We start from the raw sequence: 21,654 nt of genomic DNA on the forward strand, positions 1-21,654 counted from the left end.
AGATTTGTTTATTTGAAACACAGAGTCAGAGAGAGACAGAAAGAGAGAGAGAGAGGTCTTCCATTCTCTGGTTCACTCCCCAAGTGGTCACAACCACCAAGGCTGGGCCAGGCCAAAACCAGGAGCCAGACCTTTATCTGGGTCCCCCATGTGGATACAGGAGCCCAAACACTTGGGTCAGCTTCTGCTTTCCCAGGTCCATTAGCAGGGAGCCAGATCAGAAGCAGAGCAGCCTGGACTTGAGCAGGCCCCCATAAGGGATATCAGCACCACAGGAGGTAGCTTAACCCACTACACCACAACGCCAGCCCCCATTAATGACTGTTGCCTGAAAGATTTTAATGTGGTGGGTACTGACGGTGGTTTTCTAATTATGTGGTAACTTCTGCCTTTATTAGTTGCCATCCTACCATAAGGAAAAGATTTCTTTCTTTTCATTCACTCATGCATTTGTTCCTTCAACTGGATGGACCCATGGATTTTATGGCTTATAATATATTAACATAATTATAATAATTATAATATATTAACATAATTATGGATTTTAATGCACAGCTTACCCCAGTCTGTCTGGTGATAGCGCCTTCTTACGTGGCTGCTGTGGTATGGGATGTGTCCTCACTGTTCTCGGAGCAGCGCCTTACTTTCTAACACGGGAAGATGGCCCGGCCCCAGCCCTAAAATTAGCAATTTCTCCAAGGAGCCCTAATTCCTTTTATTGGAAAATATTTAGAAACCAAAATCTGGATGCTTGATGCTAAGTGCGCTCTGTGTATGTTCATTTAAAATGAAGTTAGAGTCACCTGTTTCGGTTCATAATCCATATATTTGAATATATGGAACATGGTTCTAAAAAAAAGTACATACTTAAGAGAAGTATCCACATCTCTTCTATCCTACTTTTTCTCCAGTCCTTTGCCCCGTTCCCAACCACAACCACCCATCATAACCCAGCTCATCGTTTCTGGTTTATCTTCCTTATGTTTCATTGTACAGAGCCAACAGAAACTTGTATATTGACACATATATGTTTTCCCCTTATTTCTTATCTAAAAGATACATATCATAAATCCTATTTTTCTATCAAACAAAAGAGAAATACACTGGAAATCACTCCATATCAGTTCAAAGAGATCTTCCTTTTCTTTCTTTCTTTTTTTTTTTTTTTTTGACAGGCAGAGTGGACAGTGAGAGACAGAGAGAGAGACAGAGAGAAAGGTCTTCCTTTTGCCGTTGGTTCACCCTCCAATGGCCGCCGGCCGGCGCGCTGCGGCCGGCGCACCGCGCTGATCCAATGGCAGGAGCCAGGTGCTTCTCCTGGTCTCCCATGCGGGTGCAGGGCCCAAGCACTTGGGCCATCCTCCACTGCACTCCCTGGCCACAGCAGAGAGCTGGCCTGGAAGAGGGGCAACCGGGACAGGATCGGCGCCCCGACCGGGACTAGAACCCGGTGTGCCGGCGCCGCAAGGCAGAGGATTATCCTTGTGAGCCGCGGCGCCGGCCCTTTTCATTTTTTTAATAGCTGCATAGAACTCTATTTGCTGGATGTATTTAACCAGTCTCTGATGTTTGGGAATATAGTTTGCTTCCAACATTTTTCATTTACAATCAATACTGCAGAGAATTATTTGGTATATAAGTATTCTTTGATTTTTGGAGATAAATCCCTAGAAGTGGAATTACTGGCATGAATAGGAAATATACCATAGTACTTTGAGATTGTAGCAAATATCCCCACCAACAAGATTATACCAGTTTTCGTCTCTGCTACCAACAAATGAGATTGCCTATTTCCCACAGCCCTGACAAAAGAATGTTTTTTCATACTTTACCATTTTCCCCAATTTCAGTGAAAATTGTCTTAGTGGTTTTAACTTGAATCTCTCTCTGAGTGCGGTTAGACACCTTCCCAGATGTCTCGGGATATGGTGGCTTGTGTCCACTTCTCTGCTAGGTTCACGATCTTTTCAGGGCTTACCATCGATTGCATTTTGCTTGCTGCATGCCAGGCAGAAGTGAGAAGTCACACATGTTCTGGACATTCATGTTGAGCCTGCATGGTTTCCTAATAAACTCTTCTCTGTGGGCTTGTTTCAGTTCTTGGGATGGATGTGCCCTTTGTGAAATCTTTATCCAGCTGCACACTTAAGACTTTGAAAACTTTGTTTTCTTGAAAAAAGTCTTTCTTTAAAAAAAAAAAAGATTTATTGATTGATTTAAAAGGCAGAGTTACAGAGAGGCAGAGGCACAGAGAGAGAGAGAGGTTTTCCATCCTCTGGTTCACTCCCCAGATGGCTGCAACTGCTGGAACTGGGCTGATCCAAAGTCAGGAGCCAGGAGCTTTTTCTGGGTCTCCCACGTGGGTGCAGGGGCCCAAGGACTTGGGCCATCTTCCACTGCTTTCCCAGGCCATAGCAGAGAGCTGGACCAGAAGTGGCGCAGCCAGGACTGTAACCAGCACCCACACGGGATGCCAGCACTACAGGCGGTGGCTTTACTGGCTACTCTACAGCGCCGGCCCCAGTTGAAAAGAGGTCTTGATTGATTTAATCCTGTGCTCAATTGCTAGTGCCTGTCCCCCTTAAGGCCAATGGGGAATTTCATGATTCCTGGGTAACCCCGACATAGACTAAGGGGAAAAAGGATCTCTGTGAAGAAGGGGCATATTTGATGGGTAAGGTAAGGTATCTGCCAGGTTTCTCTCCCACAAAATTACCAAACACACACACACACACACACGAACACACATTCTGCTTCCTCCAAGATCTTCCAAAAGGCAGTCCTGGACATACCTTCCCAAATCACCAACTGGGAGAAGAGATTTACCCAGAAGAGAGGCTGGCTGGCTTTTAAACTCTTGCCTGTAGTTTCTTCTTTGCACCCCCAAAAGCGACGTCCCTTAGTTTCAAGCCTAATTTTCACCGTCATTCGCAGGGGGCAGTAGGAGGAAATGGGTAACCAAGTCACTCAGCACCACGACCCACTTAGAAGCAGACTTGGCTGGGCCTCCACTTTTCTCCTGCTCCCTCTGCACGGTCCCTCGGAAGAGCTCTGAGTGGGTGTGGTGGCTTCTCTCCTTCATTCGCCTCTGCACTCCCTGAGGTTCAGGAGAGAGCAGTAATCCCCAGAAAACTGCTGTGGGGGCACGGGTGGAGGGTGTGCTAGAGCCCATGTGCTCTATGCCCCAGGACAGTTCAGCAAGCAGAGGTATTGATGCCACCTGAGCAGGGGCCCGGCCTCTCACGTGGAACAGCCCCACGGCAGACTGGGGCACCTCCGAGCAGATGGGCTGCGGGAGGAAGTGCAGGCAGATGCTGAGAGTAGCTGTCAGCCAGGAAGGCTAAACACTGCTGGCAGCAGTCAGAGACCACCTTCCGTCTTCCTCCCTCTCTCCAGACGATGCTGGTTATTTCAAGGAGTTTCCAAGAATGGCGTCTGAAATACATCACGACCTTCCACGGGAAGTGAGGGAGGAGGCATCGGAGCTTCCTCGCTGGCCGCCTGCAGACACCCAACACGTGCACGGGCGGCACCCCCTGGATATTGCACGCTGAAGTCAGACACACACACACACACACACGTGCACGGGCACGCACACGCACACTTGCTTGCTCTCACCCTCTCCCACTTTGAGCATCATTGAGAGTAGGAGCTGCTCCAGTTGGAAGAGCTGGTGTCCCCAGTGCAGCCTCTCCCAGGCTCACTGGCTTGGAGGGAGGCCCCAGTTTTTGAGGGTGTGCTGAATTTTCCATGCCTGTGAGGTGCAGGTCCGGAGCACAGGCACAAACATGCCTGAAGGGTCCTTCTTCACCTCCAGACACCGTTTGGTGCCCCTGTTGATGACCGCGCTTCCCTGGAGAGAGAAAGACAGAACCAAGGTGTGAAAGACACTGGCAGTGGGTCATGTTGCCTGCCCCTGCTCTGCGTGCCGGGATCCGAGATGCCAGCAGGGGACGAGAAGGCAGCGTGCAGAACCGAATCACCCCATGCTCTCTCTACCAGCCTAGTGGTGAACCAAAAACCCACCTAGCAAGGCTGCACTGGCTTCAGAGGACCCTGCGGGCCTCTCCTGGGATGAAGCATGGGGTGGACACTGACAAGTGTGCACCCAGGGGTCTGGGAGCCCTGGGCCTTTCTCAACATGGCCTCCTTCCCACGTCCTCACCTCTGCCCTGTGAAACCCAGTAGCATCACTCGCCTTGTGTTTCCCCTCCCTCCTCCAAAACCAAGTCAGCCTGGAGCAGAAGCTCCTCTGGGGGATCTCAGCCTGTGCCCTCCAGCGCTCAGGGGTCAGCTTCCTGCTGCTCCGACTCCCAAGCTCCCTCCTCCCCATCTCCAATTCTCTGCAGTGGGATGATCTGGTCGAATGCCCAAGCGCCCACCTCCCTGGGGCCTGCTCTCGGCTCTCCTTTGCAGGACTCACTCCCAGCCTCTCCATCAGTGCCTGCAGCAGCTTATTTGCCTTTCATCCACCAGGCCTCTGCTGCCACCCTCAGAAGCCACAGTCCCTCTTCGGATCAACCGCCACCACGGGTCTCCACACCAGGCAGGGTCACAGCTCTGGGATCAAATCTCTGATTCCTCTCCAACCACTGTCTCCCTGTCTCCCATCTCTTTCTCTTTTTTTAAAAAAATGTTTACATATGTATTTATTTATTTAAGAAGCAGAGAAACAGACAGAGCTGTCCTCTGCTAGTTTATGCCCCCATATGCCCGCAACAGCTGGGACTGGGCCAGGCCAAAACTGGGAGCCGGGAATTCAATCCAGTTCTCTAATGTGGGTGGCAAAGACCCAGATCCTTGAGTCATCACGGCTGCCTCCCAGGGTGTGCATTTAGCAGGAGGCTGGAACTTGGAGCAGAGCCAGGATTGAGACTGGTGGCTTAACCACCAGGCCCTGCACCCAGCTCCTCTCCTCTATTTCAATCACAAAGTTCCCAGCGACCTCTGCTCTTCCAAATTTCCCTGCCTCTGAACCCCCTCACCTCCACCAGCCTCGCCTCCAGAGGGCGCCCACCCAGCATGGGTCATTTCATGTGCCTCTCCCGATTCTGGGAGCTTCCCTACCCTCAGTGTTCCCTTCTCGCAGCCTCTGCTTCCAGACCACAGAATGCTCCTGGCCAGGCCCCAGGACCCAGCAGCCTGGCTCACCACCGTGCCCACAGCAGCCTGGCCTCAGAGCTTGGCTCCCTCCTCAGCATCACTGTTCCGGGCCTCCCCAGCAGGCCTTGCCCTTGGGCTCCACGCCTTGATGCTCATGTCTCCTCAATGTCAGAAGGCCACACTTCTTGTCAATCTGTCCCCTCACCCCAAAGCTGCCAGCAGCCTCCACGATGCTGCCTCTTTGACTATCTCCAAGGAGTTGCTCTGTGTCTCCCACCAGCAGCCTCTGTACTCTGAGCCCAGTCATTCTTAACATTCGTCTCTGCATCCTCCTTCTTTTTTTTTAAGATTTATTTATTTATTTGAGAGTTAGAGTTATAGAGAGAGGATATGACAGAGAGAGAGAGAGAGAGAGAGAGAGAGAGATCTTCCATCTGTTGATTCACTCCCCAGATGGCTGCCATGGCCAGCACTGGGCCAGACTGAAGCCAGGAGCCAGGAGCCAGGAGCTTCTTCCTGGTCTCCCACATGGGTGCAGGGGCCCAAACACTTGGGCCATCCTCCACTGCTTTCCCAGGCCACAGCAGAGAGCTGGATCAGAAGTGGAGCAGCTGGGACACAAACCGGTGCCTAGTAAGGGATGCCAGCATCACAGACAGTGGCCTTACCTGCTATGCCACAGCAGTGGCTCCTGCTTCCTCCCTCTTTATAGATCAGTTTTCCACTGACTTTAAGATTATTCAAATGTCGTAACATTAGAGAAGCATTAAAAACCCCAAGCCTTAACTCTACCATCCTTTTCAACCAACATCCAGTGCCTCTCTCCCTTTCAGAATCAAATTCCCAAGCAATGAGGCAAGCACACCGTGGTTGTGACTCTGTGCTTGAACCCTGGACATCTGCTGTGCTGTGACCTTGAGCAAATTATTTGACTTCTCTGTGGCTTGAAGCAGAGATGGTGCTCACACATCTCATGAAAAGGGGCCCAGCCTGGACATCTGAGTGCTGGGCAGAACTTCCCTGATGCCTTGCAGTCCAGATCCCAGACCCAGCTAAAATCTCTATTCTCTCAGCAGCTTCAGTCAACCAAGGCAACCTTCAAAATGTTTGGAATGAGTCATTCTTTCTTTTCAAAAAATTTAATTGAAAGGTGGAGCTAGAGGGAGAGTGGAAGAGACACAGAGAGATCTTCCATCTGCTGGTTCACTCCCCAAATGGCCACAATGGTCAGGGCTGAGCCAGGCTGAAGTCAGGAGCCAGGAGCTTCATCCTGGTCTCCCACATGGATGTAGGGATCCAAGCACTTGGGCCGTCTTCTACTGCATTAGCTGGCTTGGAAGTGGAGCAGCTCAGACATGAACTGGTGCTCATTTGGGATGCCAGCATTGTAGGCTGTAGCTTAACGTGCTATGCCATAATGCCTGCCCCCACCATCAGCATTTCTTCAGGATTCGTCCTAGCTTTAATTCCCAGGAAACTGAGAACAGAGTGTAGACGGGAAGGGACTCAAACATACAGCCTTTGCTGAAGATTTTGTGTATATTTACTATTTTTAAGTATTTAACTACGTGTAATAAAAATCAGTATCTTAGAGATTAAACCTGTGACACTAGCTTCAAAATGTTGAATGGTCACATTTGTGATCATTCAGTTGATGTTTTATTGACTTTGTGAACACCTTTGAAACATTAAAGACAATGTAAGAATCACTAAATGGGGGCTGGCTTAACAGCAGGTCAGGCCACCGCCCACAACCATGGCATCCCATATCTGAGTGCCGATTTGAGTCCCAGCCGCTCTGCTTCCAATCCAGTTACCCACTAATGCACCAGGGGTCCAAGTACTTGGGTGCCTGCCACCCACATAGGAGACACGGATGGAGTTTCTGGCTTCACTGGGTCCAGCCCCAGCCATTGCGACCATTTGGGGAGTGAACTAGCAGATGGAAGATTTCTCTCTGTCTCTCCCTCTCTTTCTGACACTCTGTCTTTCAAATAAGTGAAATAAATCTTTTTCAAAAATCAGTAAATGTAAAATCATATAATTTAAGTTCTTAAGGAAGAAGATATAATGGATAGTTTGAAATTTACAACCATCCAAAATGTTCAAGGGGGATTTCATGTGTTTAACTATAAAAGTATCATACAAGAGATTATTAAAATGTGCTAGGCTTATAGATAGAATCCTAAGATTGGTAATTTGAATTTAAGAGCTTAAAGAAAAATCAGTTTTTAAAAATTATAACATTAATATGTGCACATTAATTTCTTAACACCAGGTGAAGCTGCAGTAGTATTTACTGTCCACAGAAGACACCACTGAGGACGTCAAATCCCTCTGCCTGCCAGATGCTAAAAGGCACCTTGCTTGCCCTTGGCAGTGAACCCATTAAGTGTAGGACAGCACCTCATGCTAAGTCTACATCGGCCTCCTCCATCATCACCAGGCATTTGTGGCAGTTTTGGCACCAGCAACACTGAACATGTCCACTCCTCTTCCTTATGAAGGCAACATCACCTTTTCCCTAGGCTCACCTCTCAGAGCAAAATTTCCCAGATCCGCCAATCTTTCATTTGTTCTGAGGCCACTCATTGATTGCCTGCAATGTTCTGGGTGTAGTGTGAGATGCTAGGCAGGGAACAGCAAACAAAACCCAGGCCTGGCCCTCTGGCTCACAGCCCAGTGACACACAGAAGTGGGCCAGCAGGCAGTCGTGAGAGATGGAAAGACAAGAGGCGGGCATTTGGATCACAGGTTAAGTGGCCACATTGGAATGCCTGTTCAAGTCCTGGCTCCTGGAGGCGGTGGGGCGGGGTGGGGAGTGGGAGGCGAGGTGTTGCAATGCAGTGAACCAAGCTGCCCTTTGTGTCAGCAGCACCCCACTTTGGAGCACTGGTTCAAGTTCCCTGCTAATGCGTGTCAGAAGGCAGAAGAACATGGCTTAAGTACTTAGGTCCCTGCTACCCCCTAGGGAGACCCGGATGGAGCTCTGGGCTTCTGGTTTCTGCCTGGACCAGCCTGGGTTATTGCAGCCATTTGAGGAGTGAACCAATTCTCTCTCTCTCTCTCTCCCCTCCTTATCCCTCTATCACTCTGCCTTTCAAATAAATAAATCTTTAAAAATATAGTCCTAGTTCCTCTGTTCCAATCCAGCTTCCTGCTGATGTGCACGCTGAGCGGCATCAGGTGGTGGCTCAAGCAGTTGGGTCCCTGTCACCCACAAGGAAAACCAAAACTGAGTTCTGGGCTCCTGGCTTCAACCTGGCCCAGCCCAGGCTGTTGTGGGCATGTGGAGGGTGAAGCAGGATGGATGAGATATCTTGTTCTCTCTCTCTCTCTCTGTCCATCTTTCTATCTCTCTGCTTCTCTGCCTTTCATATAAAAAGGAAAACAAATAAATAAATTTTTCAAAACAAAGACGATGAGACAAGTGCTACAAGAGGGGCTGGGAGAATACCCAGAGGATCCACCTTTTCTACTCCCGTGGGAGTGCAGAAGGCTGCCCAAAGGAGCCAGTGTCCCAGACTGGAGGGAAGCGTTGCAGGTGGCCTGCTGGAGAGGTGAGCGGAGACGGAATAACACCCGCAAAGGGGCTGAAGGTAAGGGGGAGCATGGCCTTTCATTGAATTCCATGAAGTCCCATATAATGGGAGCTTACAGAGAGACACCAGAGACTAAGAAGACGTTACCCTCCTCCTTCTACTTGATACTGTCCAGTTTCAGGAAGACTTAGTCTACAAGGCAAAACCCCTCTGCCATTGTAAGGGAAGCAGCTCCAGCTACATATATGTATATATATATATATATATATATATATATATATATATATATATATGTTCCTGGGGACAGAACCCAGAATGGGCAGCAAATTCTCGAAGGGCTCATTAGCTTGACAAAGTTAGGAACTGCTCAGCCAGATTGTCCATGGCTCTTAAATAAAATGTCCCACCTCACCTGACACAGTGCCAGCGTGTTCAGAGTCACAGCCAGGGCAGTACCTACACTCATCGGGACATCACTGTCCTACCAAGGTGGCCTAGGGGTGACGGCTTTTGGAGCAGGCAGGCTGTGGTCATGCAAATCCCTCATGTCATTTTCCCGTGAATCCTTCTGGATCCTTCCACTCTATACCTGGCCATTTGATGTAGAAGTTAGTGGTAGGGTTTTGACATAAGTTCCTGTTAGGTTTCAGCCTGGGGCTCCACACAGTCTGATAACCACTAATACTGACACGAATCACAATGGTTGATATTTACCCAACACACCTCCATGCCAGGCACCAAGCCGACTGCTTAACACACACGACCACGGGCTTGCAAAGCAGACATTATCTCCACCTTACAGATGGGGAATCCGAGCTTCAGGGAGCCCAAGGACCCTGCTGAAACGACAACTCTCGGACTGGACCCCAAACTCTCAACCATGAGGCTCTCAGAAGACTCCCATGTTTCTTCCTCTCTACCCAACCTTGTCTTCCTCAAGAGACTCGCTGCTTCTTATCAATTCCCTGTTCCCATCCTTTCCCTACATTCTGCCCCAGAAAGTAATTTTCCTAAAATCCTATTAAAACTAAATCTGAACCCCTCATAGTATACTTAAAAATGCCTACCTAAAAAAAAAAAAAAAACATACAACACACCTGTGTAAAATCCCAGTATATGTGCCACCCATTCTGGGCCGCGATGGAACATGCCTCCAGTGTGGGTCTGTCCCCATCACCACGATCTGTCAGGCAGCGGTCATCAGTTCTGGCTTCTGCGATCAGCGGTCCCAAGTAGAACTCCCCGGTCAGGTGGTAGTAGACATTCTGGAAAAGAGTCAAGGGATCCAGCTCAGGCACAGTGAACAGGGAGGCCCTGACCTGACAGAGGACAGGAAGGCTGCTCACGGGGCCCCTGGACACTCTGCAGCAAGGGGAGCCCTGCACTTTCTTGGCAATAGGAGCTGCTTCTGCCTCTTTGTTTCCAGCCCCCAGTAGACATCAAGAGACACCCGGCATGGGGCAAGTCTCTGAGCCTGATTCGCTCTCTACAAGGTCTCAAACAGAATCCTGGCTTGCATGGATGGGGAAGCTTGCCTTTGAAGAAAGAAAAAAAAAATCACAACTTTAGCAACTGTCACCATAAAGTCCCAGCGAGGGGCTTGCTGCCAGGAAACTTTGCAAATTCCCAATCTGACACTACATTGCTTGGGGAGTTGGGTAGGTTGGCTGTTTTTGTGTCTCCGTTTTTCTCATCTGTTCACTGGGAATGGTTTCAGACATGCACACCTCATGGGAAGGTTGCATAAAGTAGATAAATTAGATAAATGTGAGCACTCTCAGTAGAAAAAAAAAAAGTCTCCTGGCTGCCCTCTCCACTTGGTGTCAGATCTGTCCCACCCCACGGTGGACAGAGCCCCAGTCAGCCTCTGTCATCTCCTGCCCGGTGTTTCCTGCTCTGCAGGAGAAGCACAGGTAGCTTCACCAGTCACTTGGGGCACACAGGCAGCAGAGCGGGAGGCAGGGGCAGGCGGAGGTATGAGGAGACAAGGAAGAAATTAGAGATGTTGGCAATGCAATGTCACCAGCTAGAGTACATGTGACAGAGCCCAGCCCTCAGTCTGTCCCCAAAGTAGAAAAATGGAACCACCTTCCTCCTGGCTTGCAAGAACTATGAGGTGTTCAGTTCCAGAGGCAGGTTGGATCTCACCCTCACCCTCCACTCTGGTTTCTCAGCTCCTGCTTCCCCATCATCTAACACAGAGTCGAAATCTGGCAAGGGCTACAAGGGGCTGAGTCCCCACAGTGTCAGGCTGGGGGGCAGGGAAGACGGGAGGGAGGCACCTGTGGGTTGAAAGTGTGGCACTGATGCATGATCGGGGTGTTGCCTGGAATGGGCCCTTGATCCAGGCAGACACGTTGATCCAATGAGTTTTTCATCTGAAGAGACAAAACACACAGAAACTCGATTAGAGAGAGGCACCGAGAGAGAGCCCCAAGCTTCGCCAAGTTCCTGTGCTTCTCCCAGCACACCAGGGGCCTGGGATGCTGGAAGGCCTTTGCTAAGCACTGGGGAACAGGCAGATGCTTAGGGAAGGTGCTGCTGAGACACCCACTTGTGGGGAATGGCACCCCCAGACCATCACGGCACCTCCACAGAAGGGTCAGGTGCAGGTGGACACGCCACACACCCTGGTTGGCTGAGACACCAGGAAGTAGGGACACACCCTGATTGGCTGAGAAACTGAGAGGTGGGGACACAGGCTGCAGTTGGCAGGGGACAAGAGGCAGAGAGAAGGAAAAGAGGAGGGAATGGGGAAGCAAAAGAGGTTGGGAAATGAGAGTCCAAGCGCAAAAAGCTGAGGAAAGGGTGAGGAGAGGGGAGGGGTCTTGGGCAGGGCAGATTTGGGAATGCTCCACCTAGCAGTCATGTGATGGGGTCACAGTGTCTTTGATAGCCAAGCACTTAAATCCCAAGGTGTGATTTCATGACACGCACCTGTCCATAGCCCACGATGCTGTGGATTGGTTTAAGGATCGGATACACGTTTTTCAGGTACCAGTCAAAGCTTCTACATTTCAGCTTCTCCCGGAGTGCCATTTTGGAAGAGATATCTCCATAATCAATGCCAGAATTCTGTAAACAAAACACGGAGCCTGTCTGTGCCTTGGTCCAAGCCATTGCTTCCACTCCGCCAGTGGGTGTGGACCACACAGAAGGGGACTGAGCCCTGGCCTGCGAGTCTTGGCCTGAGTGTTGGTCTGACGTAGGCTGATATTTTGTACTTCCAGGGAAAGTGGAGAAACTTGGAGCCCCAGTAACCTTTCCTGGTTTCTAAGGCACTTGCAGGGCCTGCACAGTGGAACCACTCGGGTTTATTTGTCATCACCACGAGCTGATACTCCTGTCTGAAATGATGAGACACCCAGGACTCCCCATGATGGCTAGAAAAAGCTTTCAAAAGGAATACTCTGGCATCCAGCTTGGAGGTTAGATAGGACTTTGTAGAAGTGCAACCTCGGGCCATGGGGTGCGGGGGGGGGGGGGGGGGGCCCACAGAGGCCAAATTGAGAAGGACTTGCAGCAATTGTCACTAGGGCTGCCTCCTCTCAGAATTCTCCTCAGTGTTTGTTTCCCATCATCCTTTGTAGAAGTTCATTGATTTATGGCCAAGTCCCTTGATAGCTTAGGAAAGACGCAATATCGCTCTACAGACAGCTAAGAATGTCCTGGAGGGCTCTTGTTTTCCTCTCACAGCTTGGTATACCGGGACACCAGATTAAATTCTTGCCCATCTCTTCAAACAATGAGCTCACTGCAGATCAGTGGATTTTGACTACTTGGAGTCATAAGGAAGGAGTAGGCATTTCTAAACATTTTTACCTTTTCCAGTCCTAGTGATGCTGGGGTTGACCTGGCTCCTGACCCCATGTGAATTCCAGATTTTTCCTTCTAGATCCATTCCAGAGCCTCCTGCCACCCTGACCCCCTGGTTTTCTGGAGTCTACTTTAGAGTCTCCTGCAATGCAGGTGAAGAGTTTAACAATGAGAAGACTGAGCCCCACAGGCCAAGACAGCTCAGTAGGCTTGACCACGCTGAACTCGGGGGGCTGAAGAGTGAGCTTACCAAGAAGGTCTTCCTCAAGGACATGCACCTAACAGAACTACACCGTTTCTTCTCCCTTCCCTACATCCTGCCTGCCACATGTATGTACTCATAATACAGTGAATTCCTGATGTCCAAAACTCCCTGGCAAGGACTCACTCATTATAGAAGGATGAAAAACATAGAATTTAGAAGCCAGACTTCTGGGGCCTGTGCTGTAGTGCAGTAGGCTAAGCCTCCTCCTGTGGTGCCAGCATCCCATGTCAGCATCAGGTCATGTCCCAACTGCTCCTCTGATCCAGCTCTCTGTCTAAGGCCTGGGAAAGCAGTGGAAGATGGCCCAAGCACTTGGGCCCTTCCACCTGTGTGGGAGACCTGGAAGAAGCTCCTGGCCCTTGGCTTTGAATCAGCTCAGCTCCTGCTGTTGATGCCATTTGGAGAGTGATCAGGTGATAGAAGACCTCTCCCATTCTCTGTAACCTGTAACTCTGCCTCTCAAATAAATAAATAAATATTTAAAAGAAGAGGAAGAAGAAGAAGAAGCAGACTTCCTTCATATGAATCTTTGCTATTACCTTAAACAGGTTTCTTCCAACTCTCTGTGCCATTTCTATAAAACATACCCCGTAGGCATGCGGGGGCGGTTAATGAGTCAGCTCATTAGACAGTGCCTGGAACACAGCATTGCTACACGAATGCCGGGGATCATGACTGCCACACCACTAGGAACGCGCCCTACGTCTTTAGGGCTGGATGGCACGTTAGCTCTATCCCTTCCCATTCCCCAGCCTCACTGCTGCCTCTGCTTCCTTTGTTCTTCCCAACGTCCGTTCCATTCCACAACAAACCTGGACAGGAATGTTCCAGGCCAAGTAGACCATGTGTTTGTGCTCGTCCATCCAGAGTTCAGCCACTCGAAGAGCATTGCGCTTCAAGACAGGGATCAGGTCCAAGGCATAGGGCTTGTGGTGTCTCTCTAGGTGAGCAACCCGGGAGCAGGGTAAGATCTCGATCTTCCCTCCACACTGCCACACCTGCCAGGGGGAGGACCACAAGGTAAGACACGAGGGTGGATTTCAATGGACAACCAGCAAAAGGCCAAGTGTGTCCCCACTCTGGAAGACTTCAAGGAATCGAATGCTGGCGACAACCACACGAGCTTGGAAGTAGATCCTTCCCCAGCCAAGCCTAGATGAGAAACCAACCTGTGACTGCAGCCTTGCAGAAATCCAGCTAGGCTGCCGATGGAGCCCTGACCCACACAAGCTGTGAGGTCCTGAGTGCCTCTTGCTTTAACACTAACTTTGTGATGACGCTGTCACACAGAAGTCCACAACTCATTCCTGATCAAGAAGTGTCATGACTTATAATCTCATTGGAAATACCCTTCCTTAATATTTTGATGAGTATAAACATGCTTGCCAGCACATGCATTCTAGGAGCCGGCTTTGTGGCACAGCTTGCGATGCTGGTGTCCCATATCTGAGCACTGGTTCAAGTCTCAGCTGCTCCATTTTTTTTTTTTTTTGACAGGCAGAGTGGACAGTGAGAGAGAGAGAGAGACAGAGAGAAAGGTCTTCCTTTTCTGTTGGTTCACCCCTCAGTGGCCACTGCGGCCGGCGTGCTGCGGCCGGCGCACTGCACTGATCCGAAGACAGGAGCCAGGTGCTTCCTCCTGGTCTCCCATGAGGGTGCAGGGCCCAAGCACTTGGGCCATCCTCCACTGCCTTCCTGGGCCACAGCAGAGATCTGGACTGGAAGAGGAGCAACCGGGACAGAATCTGGCACCCCGACCGGGACTAGAACCCGGTGTGCTGGTGCCGCAGGCGGAGGATTAGCCTATTGAGCAGTGGCACCGGCTTCGGCTGCTCCACTTTCAGTCCAGCTCCCTGCTAATATGCCTGGGAAAGGAGCAAAAGATGACCAAGTGCTTGGTCCCTTGTCACCCTTGTAGGAGACCTGGAGGAAGCTCCTGGCTGGCCCAGCCCCAGCCATTGTGGCCATTTGGGGAGTGAACCAGTGGATGAAAGATATCTCTCTCTCCCTGACTGTTTGTCTGCCTGCCTGTCTCTCTCTCTCTCTCTCTCTCTCTGTAATTCTGACTTTAAAATAAATACATACAAATCTGGAAACATATGGTCTTTACTCTGATAGATGAAAGACCTAATAAGATTAGGTAGATATCTTATGTCCCCTGACTGCCCTTCATAGTTTCGTGGCTACCTGAATGATTTGTAGGTTCTGGAAGCTAATTAGCCCATCTTGCAAAGGTTAGCAACCTACCGCTCCCACACCAGGGGGAGCACCTGAGGTGAGAGAGAGTAGTTTGGGCCCTGTTGGTCCAACCGATACATCAGAGTGTCTGTACAATTTGTATATAACTTGGTTCCAATTTTCTTAGTTGTTCCACAGGGATTCAGGAGAGAAAAGTTAACTGTAACACAAGAAACTTTAAATTCAAGTTCAAGTCAGGGGTGCCATTCATGGAAATAATGTTAATGATTAATCTTGCCCAGTGTTTTCCCAACTTTACTTTCCCAATTTGTTCCCGCTTGCCAAATTCCACCTGTTATAATTCTCCCTCCCTCCCTCCCTGCCCCCCTCCATGCACACACACGGAAACTTGAAGTTCCAACTCACGGTGACAACAGATAACTTTGTGCAATGCAGTATCTCCACCTGCCCGTGAATCCCGCCCTTGCTAGCAGGTAGCACTATAAACCCCACTGAAGTCACCTGCTCATGCTTATCAGCTCGCAAAGGACAGAGTCAGATTCTAAACCCAGCAGTCCACCTGTTAAGCTCTGGCTCCACACTGGAAATACAATAGGTGCTCCACAGCTGCCTGTTTTCTCTTCTCATCCCCTTCTCCAATTATACACCTCAGTGAGCACCATAATTACCATGGCCACGAGATGTCAGAAAAGCACTCTGATGTACACTGATCAAACCAGGGTGATAACAGTTCCCTCTGCTTGTCATTCATTACCTTACGACTGGAACCCTCGAGCTCTTCCTATTTGTTTAGAAAATACATAACAGATTGTTGGGAATTATAGTCACCCCACTAAGCTGTGTGAGACATGGAGCTTATTGCTGTCTAACTGTGCTGGTTAGACAAACCCCAGCCTCCCTCCATTCCTCCCAGCCTCTATGTTCAAATCGACATTTTTCAGCTTCCACATATTATAAGAGAATATGAAATATGTGTCTTGCTGTGTCTGGTTTATATTTTTTGAGATGTCGCATTGTCCCATAAATATGCATCATTAGTGTTAATCAAAAAGTTTTTTGAATGTCTAGGGAGATGGAGATGCTAACTCACCTGAACTGATCCTCCATATCGAATGTGTTTGGTGAGTTATCACATTGTACTTCATAAGTAAGCACAATTGAAATAATAAAATAGGGGCCAGCGCCATGGCTCACTTGGTTAATCCTCTGCCTGCAGCTCCGGCATCCCATATGGGTGCCGGGTTCTAGTCCTGGTTGTTCCTCTTCCAGTCCAGCTCTCTGCTGTGGCCCAGGAAGGCAGTGGAGGATGGCCCAAATGCTTGGGCCTTGCACCCGCATGGGAGACCAGGAAGAAGCACCTGGCTCCTGTCTTTGGATCAGTGCAGCGCGCTGGCCGTAGCAGCCATTTGGGGGGTAAACCAATGAAAGGAAGACCTTTCTCTCTCTCTCTCTCTCTCTCTCTCTCTCTCTCACTGTCTATAACTCTACCTGTCAAATAATAAAAAAATAATAAGTATTTTTTTAAAAAAAGAGTAAAGGAATCTAAACAACTGTGATGTCCTAGAAAGACAGGTCCTACCCAAGTTCTTTGAAGTCTTAAAAGGAAAATAAATAGTCACATAAAAACCAAGGCATTGGATGTGAGAACTGGTCTACCCAAGACAAAGAGGCAGGGAGGGGAACCCTCGTCTCCTGACACTCTGTGTTCTCATCGAAGTCTACAGAAGGTTGCACAGTGTTAAAAGAACAAGATTTCTTGTGGAAAACTGACGCAGCAGATTCAACGTGTCAGATGGCAAAGTAAATACAGAGGGCCAGCCAGGAGGCGGGGGAGGGGGAGGGAGGGAAGCAAAGCATGAAGGACCCAGAAGTATGCAGGCATTTGGACCCGGGCCGGGGAACTGGATTCCCAACGCAACGTGTCTGAAGCTCTGGTGGGTGGGGAACACCCAGGCACAGTGTAACCAGCCTCGTCTCCAGGACTGTATACAAAAGCATTATTTATTTTTTGACTGTTTCTTGTACTGCAGACTACATATAGCCCTACTATCTAGTCTCCTCTCCATCTGTGGTTGTGGAGGGAAGAACTGGGCACAGGACCGGCTTAACTGAAGTCTGTTTCCCAGACTCCTCGGCTCGCAAGGGTGGCCCATGGACATGAGAAGAAAGGCTGTGCACGACTTGCAGGGGATGCCCTGGAAAGGGAGGCACACGCTCGCTCGTTCCTCTTTCTCCTCCTGCCCACTGGGTGTACATGCACTGCGGTGTGGCACAAACAAGAAGTAGAAGATTCTTGGTTCCCCTCGCCCTAGAACGGCCCCGTCACAGCTCAGCTGCTTACATTTAAGCTGTTACGGAAAAGAGAAATTGATTTCTATCTTGTTGAAGCTTCTGTTATTTTGGCCTCTGTCACAGAAGCTTAATGAATACTCTTAATACCTTTATAAAAATCCTTTCAAATTCCTGATTGCCTTTTGACCACACCATCCTCCTGATGAGGTTCACTAATTGAGAACACTTCACAAACAGGAGAACTGACCAAGACCATTGACACACAGAACGTGAGTTTTCTCTGCCAAAGAACAATTACAGCCTAAGGTAGAACCCAGATCAGAGTCCAAGTTCATTTGCTAATGTAGACGGGGGTCCAGGGTGGTTCCTAAATGGGTGTAACATATGGTTGTTGTGTCATCAGCTTCAACTGGAAAGAAACTGAAGAGAATGAAACTGAATACATCCTAGATAGAAAATTATCCTGCTCTTCTAGGTTATAATGGACCAACCATCACCTAGACTCAGGCACAGAATTTTGAGTTGAGAGGGGAGAAAAAGCCATTTTACAGAGGTTTGGTGCACCACGATTTAGTAGAGCCAGGATTAGAACCCAGGTCCAGGGGCCAGCGCTGTGGCATAGTGGGCTAAGCAGGGCTGGCATCCCATATGGGTGTCAGTTTGAGTCTCAGTTGCTCCTCTTCCAATCCAGCTGTCTGCTATGGCCTGGAAAAGCAGTAGAATATGGCCCAAGTGCGTGGGCCCCTGCACCTGCATGGGAGACCAGGAAGAAGCTCCTGGCTCCTGGTTTCAGATCAGCACAGCTTCAACCATTGCAACCATTTGGGAAGTGAATCAGCGGATGGAAGATTTTTCTCTCTGTCTCTCCCTCTCTCTATAACTCTACTTATCAAATGAATAAACAAAATCTTTTAAAAAATACAAGCACCCAAGTCCAGACTTTTTTCCAATGCCATCCTGGCATTCTTATTGTTATTTTTATTGTTAACCATTTATTGAGCAGGTGTCATTCACCATGCCAGGTGCTTGACATTACAGGTATGGCTTAGAGGGCTGTGGGTTGCCTAGGACCACACCCACTTTTGAGTGGCAGAGCAGTCTGTCTGTTCCCAATACAGATCTGCGTGATGTCAAATACTCATGTTGCCCCTTGGAGCTGGCATTATGATGCACCAGGCTAAGCTGCTGCCTGTCACACTGACATCCCATAGTAGAGTGCCAGTTCAACTCCCTGCTGCTCTGGTTCCGATTCAGCTCACCTGAGAGAGCAGTGGACAATCTCCCAAGTACTTGAGTCCCTGCCACCCACATAAGAGACCAAGATGGAGCTACAGGCTCCTGGCTTCAGGCTGGCCCAGCCCCTGCTCTTGCAGTTATTTGAGGAAGTGAACCACAGATATAAGGCCTTTCTCTCTCTCTTTTCACACTCTGCCTTTCAAACAAAGAAATAAATCTTACACAAAAAAGAGTTCACTCTTACACTGAAGGATGAAATAAGGATTGACTATCAAGACTAATTGCAAACCTAAGGTCAAAGCCTTCTAATTAATGAGAGCCACAGATTGTAAAGAAGAGCTAAAAGAATACTGTGGAAGGGATTTTTCATGCATAAAATCTGTTCTAAATTTATAATGATGAATTTAATCTATTGGTACCAATTATTCACTTCCCTGGAGTTGGCCACACAACTGGCTTTGAAATAGAATGCTACTGGGGCTGGCGCTGTGGCGTGGCAGGTAAAGCTGCCACCTGCAGTGCCGGCATCCCATATGGGTGCCAGTTCAAGACCCAGCTGCTCCACTTCCTAACCAGCTCTCTGCTATGGACTGGGAAAGCAGTAGAATATGGCCCAAGTCCTTGGGCTCCTGCACCCATGTGGGAAGATCTGGAGGAAGCTCCTGGCTCCTGGCTTTGGATTGGTGCAGCTCCGGCCACTGTGGCCAATTGGGGAGTGAACCAGCAGATGGAAGACCTGTCTCTCTCTCTCTCTCTCTCTCTCTCTCTCTCTCTCTCTCTCTCTCTCTCTCTCTCTGCCTCTCCTTCTCTCTGTGTGTAACTCTTTCAAACAAATAAATCTTTAAAAAAAAAAAAAAAGGAAAAGAATGCTACTTCCAAATACAGGCGTTAATAAATCTCACCTGGTTCCCCTTGACCTTTAATGCAACCTAAGAAGAGTACTCTTTCCCTAGGCAGATGCTGTGCCATTGGCCTGAACCCCAGAATGAACTGTGTGGATCAGAGCCATCTATCCAAGCCCAGCTGGACCTACAGAGTCGTGAGCATCAATTATTGTTGCTTTACACCACTGAGTTTGAGGTGGTTTGTCACACAGCACTTTGAGTTTTGGTCAGAGCTAACTGATACACTGATGGAGTATGAATCTGTGCTTGGAATTTCCCCAGTTGTCTTAGATTATGCCTTGAATTCCCTCGTGGTTCACTTGACCTAAACAAGCATGGGGAGCTGTCAGGGGTGGACAAGAGACTTTGATGACAAGAGACATCAATGTTGAAGTGTGAAGCCAGGATCATTCTACACTAAGTTGATCAGAACTAGAACTGGGTTGAGGATTTCAATACTGTACTACCCAGCCCTGTCAGTTTGTCCAAGGTGAGACTATATCCCAACCCAAATCCATGTCATCATGCCAGCTACCCCAGTTGTCCATGCGGAATTACACTGACTGCCCGCACATCTGCATTCCCTGGTCCCTCTGCCCACTCTAGTTTTCTCTGCTTTGACCAATATTATGGAATGCTGTCTGCCTCAAAGTCACTTTACTGCAGGAGATGCTTAGAAAATGCCTGGATTCTTCATGTCAAGTAAGGACAACACCTGCTTAGCCCATAGCCTCCAGATGCAAGATGATCCCAGGAAGCTGCACTCTAGCTTCCCCTCCTTGGCCTAGTGCCCTGGAAACATGGGAATTTGCCCTCCTCTTGAGCCAATGGCATTCACCCCGGTTCTACAATTCCAGAGATACTTCTATCCCTCCATTATTTCCCCTACCCCCTTGTGCCCTAAAGAAAAGGGAAATGTACGCACCCTCAGGCTAAGTTCCACATTTTCTCCTCCATAGACCAGCATCCCACCATCCAGGGCTCCAATTTCTCCCAGGAAGAGCCTGTTGGCAGCCAGGATGCCCATGATGGAAGGACTCCTGTGTAGCTCAGAGTAAGAGAGGAGCAGGTCAGCATGGAGAGGAGGGGTGGGAAACCCAACGATGGTTTGTCCTCTAAACTCTATGTAAAGGCTCTTCTTATCCCAAGGCTCTTCCCTGAACCCAACCTGGGCTAAGTGCATGTGGCTTTCCCCTGCTCACTGAGCTGCCATAATTTCTCTTAAGTTATATTCAAATGACATCTTTTCGTCTTGGTGTCCCTACTTCATTGCCTGATCTTACTAGAAATGGCCAGAATATTTTCTAAAATGCTAAATACTTTGCTTGATTTTTACCTAAAGGCCCTGGAGAGCCCAAAGTAGTTATGAATTCTTATCTGGGATCAGCTTATTGGATTTTTTCCCCTATTACTTGTCCCTGACTCCATCTCCTCCACTCCTTTCCACCCCACTCCTATTACTACCACCAAAGAGAAACAAAACCTGCGCAGCTCATTCCTACCTCCCCGTGTGCTAACCAAGTTCCCTGAGCCTCCCGAGACGTACTTCACTGGAGCAGTGGTGTCATGGAGAGCAAGCCAGGCTTGTGGCAGTGCATTGTAGCGGCACCACAGTTCCCAGTTGAACCCATCCACGGCCAAGTCGTACTTCTCCAGCACGAAGGTGTCAAAGTGAATGTTGTCAAACACAGGAGAAATAATCACCGTGCGATCTTCCTGAATCCGAGCCAAAATGGGCTCTGCCCTAGAAGAAGAGGGTGTGGCAAGCTTCATGTGAGTAAGAGGGTGAGCAGATAAAGCTGCTCCAAGCATCTTGCCCTGACCTTGGGTGCCTTCTCCATTCCTAATGCTCTGGTTGGAGAGTAGGACTCTCCAAAATTCAGATAATCTCTGCAGCTTTGGACATAAATGGGGATATTAACAACCGGCCTGTGTCATGAAAAAAAATTGAAATTAGTTCCTAGGTACCACGTCCAGGCCACTGTGAGCAAAGATTTTCATTTTTCTGCCTAAATTTACATTATCTCTCAGGGCTGGCTGTGCTGCTCTACCTTCTCCATAGAACACAGCTCTCTTTGTATCATGCAGTTTCAAGACTGGGCACAACCTTGGGCTTCACCAATGAGGGATGTCTTCACTTCACAGATGAAGACACTGATACTTGGTTAAGTGATGGGACTTAATCAAAATCACAAAATACTTAGCACAGTTGGGATCAGGATCCAGTTATCCATACTCCCAGTCAATTGTTTTTTTCTCTAAAACTATGCTACTTCTCTTAGCAAGGCCAAGCACCTGAGTGAAAGCATCTTGCCTT

The 21,654-nt window shown here is 48.9% G+C and overlaps 1 protein-coding gene across 1 annotated transcript in view; it reads right to left on the bottom strand.

The window, feature by feature from the left end:
* Positions 1-3,700: 3,700 nt before the first annotated feature.
* The window catches only part of GALNT8 (polypeptide N-acetylgalactosaminyltransferase 8), a 44,147-nt gene continuing 26,193 nt past the window's right edge, over positions 3,701-21,654 (bottom strand). Inside the window, exons 5-11 of the mRNA XM_062195459.1 lie at positions 20,884-21,081; positions 20,263-20,377; positions 13,539-13,724; positions 11,583-11,720; positions 10,928-11,023; positions 9,743-9,910; positions 3,701-3,853 (exon numbers count right to left, since the gene is read on the bottom strand). Coding sequence (XP_062051443.1) covers positions 3,701-3,853; positions 9,743-9,910; positions 10,928-11,023; positions 11,583-11,720; positions 13,539-13,724; positions 20,263-20,377; positions 20,884-21,081 — 1,054 coding nt within the window. The remainder of the gene's footprint in view (positions 3,854-9,742; positions 9,911-10,927; positions 11,024-11,582; positions 11,721-13,538; positions 13,725-20,262; positions 20,378-20,883; positions 21,082-21,654) is intronic.

The sequence above is a fragment of the Lepus europaeus genome, chromosome 6, assembly GCF_033115175.1.
Source record: "Lepus europaeus isolate LE1 chromosome 6, mLepTim1.pri, whole genome shotgun sequence".
Classification (NCBI taxonomy): Eukaryota; Metazoa; Chordata; class Mammalia; order Lagomorpha; family Leporidae; genus Lepus; species Lepus europaeus.